General features: G+C 50.8%; 1 protein-coding gene across 1 annotated transcript; it reads right to left on the bottom strand.

Annotated features, from left to right (window-relative positions):
* Window positions 1–1,565: 1,565 nt before the first annotated feature.
* LOC129685783 (protein O-mannosyl-transferase TMTC1) lies at window positions 1,566–5,866 on the bottom strand (the record flags this gene model as incomplete). Its single annotated transcript, XM_055619290.1, is given in 2 exon segments — window positions 1,566–2,809; window positions 5,789–5,866. Coding segments are annotated over 2 exon segments (219 nt in total), but the record flags the coding sequence as incomplete, so codon positions are not given.
* Between the last annotated feature and the right edge of the window lie 398 nt (window positions 5,867–6,264).

Consider the following 6,264-nt stretch of genomic DNA (forward strand, 5'->3'; position numbering starts at 1 on the left):
TCACCTGCGTTCCACCAGCAAACCAGGTTTTATAAACGGCATCAGGAACTGAAACATTTGAATCACTTAGAAAAGTCCTGACTAAATCCCCACATTTAAAATTAGCCACCAGAGCATTTCTGTAACCTATGTCAAAGGGACAGGGCCGGACTGCCGTGGGAGGGTTTCATGACAGGGACTGGCTCTAGGTAAGATGGAGGGCAGGCCTGAGAGAGAGAGATGGTGGGCAGGGGACACAGCATGCCTGTGAGAGGAAAACATTTCAGGAACGCCATGCTGGGGGCTCAGCCCAGGCAAACAAATCCTGATTCGCTCCTTGCCTCTTCTTCCTACCCAGGCAGGGCGAGTTCAGAATTCTGAGACACGGGGCTGGGTTAAAAGAAAGTTTTAGCTGTGGCTAGGGCTCAGTGGGGGAGCGCCTCCTGCTGTGCATAAGTCTCTGGGAGCAATGAGGAGGAGAAGGGCTGCGCCAGCTCAGGCTTCAGAAGCTCTGTCCAGCCACCCTGGAGCCAAGTGCTAAAGGCCTCAGGACAAGCTCTCTGCTCCTATGGAGTAAGAACGACCCCACTTGCTAGTCCACATCACAGAGCTCACACAGCGTGTTACAGGATGCACTCAGCATCGGTTTTCTCACAGGCAACATTCCAGCCATGGAGCCTAGCTCACTGGCTCATTTCAAGAAGGGTCCCAAATACCCAAGCCAACCAGGCAAGCTGGCGTGGCTTTCTTTTTGAGTAGTACTTATTTTTAATGTCTGGCAGAGGAATGAGGCGGCAGCCTCTGGACGCCATGGGGCCTTTTCTCTTCAGAAATGTTCACGCTGTCATCGCCTTGTAGTTATTCCAACAAGCTTGCACTGAGACTTTGGTAGCACTTTAAGTAAGGCAGGTCATGTCAAACACTGCAGTTCAACCTGTCCCTTCGAACCCACCATTCTGGTAGCTCTATTCTAACAAGCGCTGCCAAGAAGTTACTTTTACCAAGGATCCCTACTTCCAATGTCGAGACCAGGGATTGTTTTATAATAAATATTACAGCACATTGTTTGACCTTTGGACTAAGGATCTATGTCTTAGGTGGCAGAAAATAAGGTTCTGGATCAAGTTATGAGGCGTAATGCCGACAGCAGGTGAGGAGCAATGCCCCAAAGAAGAGGTGTGGCTGGACCAAACTCCCTCGCGAGCCTCTTCAGAGAAGCGTTCAGCCGCTTATTTCAGCTTACCTGCTACAGAAATAGCACACACAGGCACTGCCTCCTGGTGCTGGGTGCAGGAAGAGAAGGGCTGGCTGCACGGTGAGGGGCTTTGGCTTTCCAGCGGTCTGAGTGATGTCTGGCTCAGCATCAGGACCTGCGTGGCTGCGGCGTTCTGTTTCCTGGGGTGGGTCTTTCCACCTCCTCCACTCCCCAAGACTGAGCTGGCCCCTTGTTCTACCAGCCTTAGTGGCAAATAACCAGTATGACTTGGGGAGAGTGTTAAAGCTTTCCTATTCTGCAATTTTCATATGCTTGGTTTTGAGAGATGCTATCAAAATGACTAGGTACAGAGAAAAAAAGACAAGAAATGTGGATGTATATATTAAATATTTTATAAGTTATATAATAAATAACACTAAAATAATTCTAATTGTGATTTCAACCTTGCCTTCCTTATTTTTAAATATAAACATATTTTTAAAAAATTATGAATTCAGACTTTACCGTAAGGTTTTAGAGTACTCTCCACACTCTCCAAATTTACTAGGCAGAAAGCCACTGTTTCAAATACAGAATTCTCACCGACCCTCAAAAGTCAGTAAGTAGAGCTGTCTTCCCTCGACTCAGTCTGTGAGGAATTGTGTAACAGTAGTGGAGATTCCTCAGTGCTCAGGTTTACCTTTCAAAAATAATAAATCTCACAAGTCTTGACCTTAGGAGAACAAAGTAGAACTCTAACACTTGTGTGCAGCTGTACCCTGCTGTGCCACACCAGCAGCACACGTCAGGGTCCCAGCCGCCTGGCTAAACTCACACACACGGTTTTGGAGTGGAGACACGGCTCTCGTGAAGCTTGGGATACAAGCATGTAAAACATTTCCATGAAGAACTAAGGATGCCGAGCTTCGACTTTCCTGTAGAGACGTTAGCCACACAGACCCCTAGAAGACCCATCTTTTTGTTTTAGGCACTGGAAACACTTACACCAGGGCAGGATTCAATGAACTGCTTAGCGATGCTCTCGGGGACATGAGGGCAAGCCCAGGCATCAGTGCTCGGCTCCTGTGTACACCACAGGATCTCCCAACAGCCCTGGGCTCCTGGGGCCCAGCTGAGCTCGGGCTGACTCTGCCCCAGGGCTCACTCCAGAGGAGACAGCCTTCTGGAGGAGCAGCTCCAAGGACTCCACACCTCTGTGTTTCTGCTACAGTAAAAACACAGTTCACTATCTGTGCTGCCAAGGCTGCTTGTTCTCTGGAGGGAGTCACGCAGCAGAGCCGGTAGAGCGGCACTTTCCCCTTCTCTTCCTGGCAGATGTGGGTTCCCCTTTGCTGTGTCCCTTCAGCAGTCACCAGCAGCCATCTCCCACTGTGTCCGCAGGAGGGGAGCGCCTGGCTGGCAGTCAGTGTGTGAGTAAGGCCCCCACCTGTCCTCCTCCAGCCTGGAGTCCCACGAGCCTGCGGCCTTTTCTGACTATGTGTGGTCCTGCTCCCGGACTTCCTGCAACCTTCTCTCCAGGCGATCCAGCTTGGCTAGGTTCTCCTTCAGCAGCTGGCTGTCTGGAACCAGGCCCAGGGCCCTCTCATAGTAGGCCCTTGCAGACACATAGCTCCCCTGCGGGGAAGAAGAGAACACTGCTCAGCACAGCCCTGAAGATGGGGGACTGGCCTCCCCTTCCTCCAGCTGCCAGTACCCAGGCTCCCTTAAGGAAACCTCATCTGGGTAATTTTACCCTTATCTCTCAGTGCTTTGGGGCAGGGAAGAGCCAGCTGGGGAATGTGGAGGCTGATAGCTCCAGCTAAGTTAAGGGGCACACACAGATTCCAGATTTCTCAGCAGGGAGAGGAGCCATCACCCCACAGCCTTCTCGGGAAGGCAGCACTGAGCTGCTCTTCTTTGTAAACAACCGGCTTGGGGTAGAGGTGGGGAGGAAGAGCAACAACTAGACAGACGTCCGCTGTTAGCGTCTTAGTTTGTTCTATCTTCAGCCTCGCCTAACGCAAGCCTTCCACAATGCCAAGACTTGATCAGAAGATGGGTTCAGGGCTGGGAGTTCACACGCCCGGAAGTAAGCCCCCGGCACAGCTCCTGGCTCACCGCACTGGACTGAGATGGGCTCTTTCTTTGATCTGCTCAGTCTGGGGCAGAGATGGTTACACTTTCCCTCAGGAAGCTGCCCATCCCACTGTAAAACTACAAACTGATTTGCCATTGTTCTCGGCTGCAGCTGCCATGCGGGCAGAGGCCACAGAAGTCTCAACTTTCTGTCACAATTTAAAACATCACCTCTCCACGCTAGCAGCTGTCTACCAACATGCATCTTCCCACATGTGCCTGTGGAGCTCAGGGGCTGCCTGACAGCACAGCGAGCCACAGGCTGCCATGGTGACCCCAGCACTGAGTACACTGTTCAGACTCTGGCTGCCTGACAGCACAGTGAGACGCCACGGGGTTGCTATGGTGACCCCAGCACTGAGTACACTGTTCAGACTCTGTGACTCACCTCTGGTTCTCATGGTGCTTATGTGTGCAGTTGGTGAAAAAGAAAGTGGAAATGACGAGGGGAAAAAAAGGAATTGTACAGTGAGAAGGCAGCTATGTCCTGTGTAGCAGACAGATATAGATATATGCTGTGTCTATTTATATTATAGATAGATAGATAGATGGATGGATAGATAGATTGATAGATAAGATAGATAGATAGATAGATAGATAGATAGATAGATAGATAGATAGATAGATAGATAGTAGATAATATATAATAGATAGATGACAGATGGATGGATATATGATAGATGATATATAGATAGATGATAGATATATAGATAGATACATGATAGATAAATAGATGGATAAATAGATAGACAGATAGATGATGATAAATGGATAGGTAGATGATAGACAGATGGATAGAAGGTATACAGTTAGTGCTGAAAGAAGCCAAACTGGCCCAGGCCCAGGAGCCCAGGTCTGGCACCACTGGTTTGCTAATTCCAGCACCCTCCTCCAAGTCCCTGGTTCCTGTTAAGCCTAGTGGACGCGTGGACGCCCTCACCTTGTGTAGCCCACAGCTCTCAAGACACTCCAGGGAGTGGGTCCTCAGGTCCGTGGCGGCTACCCTGAATCTGGGCCTTACCCTTGACCTTGGAATTGTCTCAGATCACTGGGCTTCTCTGCCCTTTACACAAAATTTAGTTTGCCTTCAGATGGCTCTTTTCTTGACTAAATTGTAAGCCCTGTATGTGTGTTTTTAATTCTATCCCTCAAGTCAATGACTCCAATTAGGTGTTCTGTAGGAATTGGAGTGAGGTGATTGCTAGAACTGAATTTATTTAACCAGGACTAACACTTCTCTCTCAGTGATAGCAGACGCATTAGCTGTGCCCAGCTGCTGTGGCCAGGCGCTGCTCCCTGACAGTGAAGACAGAGTTCCACAGCGCTGTCCTACTCAGCATGGTGGTCATCACGGAGCCAGGTTGAAAGAGTGATGGATTATGGAGTCCTGCTAGAGCCCATCGACCTCGTTTCACAGAAAAGCCCAGTGTGCTAGAGCGTACACACCCCTAACCCAGAAAGTGCAAAATATTCAAAGTCTGGTACTTTGTGACCAGGCTACCATGGATGGGAGATTCCGTCACTGACCCCATGGAGAGGCCTCCCTGCAAACACACTAACACACCCCACGCCGTCACTAGCAGCATCTGTGTGGAAGGTGGGCGTTGCGCTGGTCTTGGCTGTCCACATGTGAGGTACTTCAGGTCACAAGCACCAACCTTAGGTACACTGAGCGTACGTGCCCTTCCTTCCCTGGGTGGGCGCAGCCCTCACAGCCTTCTCATCCGAGCACCTCCTTGTCAAGCCTTACTTCAACCTTCACCTCCACAGCCCTGCTCCCCAGCCTCAGGGCAGCAGCCAGGGGCAGGATGAGCAGCCCCGTGACAAACACTCCTTGCAGAACCACAGGACTGCCAGGATGGCTCCTGTGCTCCCACAGTGACAACCCGGGACTATTAAGGTGGCGTCAGAATGACACAACCAACCGACATGGCGAACACACACATTCACAGCAGACCACATCCTTCAGATTTACCCACAGGACTGTGAACCACGACGTGTGGGAGCTTCTCATTGCTCAGGCGAATCCGTGAGGTCTGCATGACCAACAGTGATTATTAAATGAACGTCAACTACATTTGAGAACAGTCACTCAGAAGATTGATAGTCTCCAGTCTCCAGAGCTCTGTGAATTTACATGGTAATTACCCTGTCTTCTTTTTCTGAACGTTCTTGGGTATATCCTTTCTAATTCTTTACATTGACAACTGAACTTTAATTTCTGGTATATCCTGTCTGAGGCAGCTGTACATCGTTTTAAGAACAACTCCTAAAGATGGCTTCGCTCCTGAAGTGCTGCACTGTCCTGAAGGAAGTCCACCTGTCTCACAGTGAGCATTGTTAACCATCATCCCACGGCACTGCTCAGGCGCTTGGATCCTCCGCGGCGCCTTGGCTTTAAGTGTTCAATGATTTTGAAGAGACCGTGAACAGAGCCCCTGCAGCAGGCAGGGCGAGAACACAGTGAGCGCAGCCTACCTGAATGTGTCTAATGCCCCCCATGTTCATCCACGCCTGCGCCTGCTCCGGGTCCAGGGTCACAGCCGCCTCGTAGCTCTGAGCAAAGAAGGGAAGCATCACGTTAGACGTGTGCACAGAACTGTGCACACCCTGCCCACAGGCAGACCTGAGAGGTGACACCACTCCGAGTGGCACATCTAGTCTGCTCTTTCGGGGTTGATGGCAAGGGAGCCTCGGGAGGGGACCACGGGGCCTCTGTGACAGCACGTGCAGCCTGCTGTGGAGACCCAGGGTTTCTGAATGGCTTCTCTCTCTGTTCTGCAGAAAAGCTGTGCGTGTGGCCTTCCCACCATAACTGAGCGCTGGAGTGCAGAAGCCAGGGATGTGGTTCAGTACGGAGCACAGGCTCAGCCACTGTGAGGCCCTGGGCTCGACCCCCAGCACTCACGAAAGGGATAAAGACAAATCCCAGAACCTGACGTGCTCTCCGGAGC

This window comes from Psammomys obesus, unplaced genomic scaffold (assembly GCF_907164565.1).
Source record: "Psammomys obesus unplaced genomic scaffold, mPsaObe1.curated_primary_1811, whole genome shotgun sequence".
Taxonomy (NCBI): domain Eukaryota; kingdom Metazoa; phylum Chordata; class Mammalia; order Rodentia; family Muridae; genus Psammomys; species Psammomys obesus.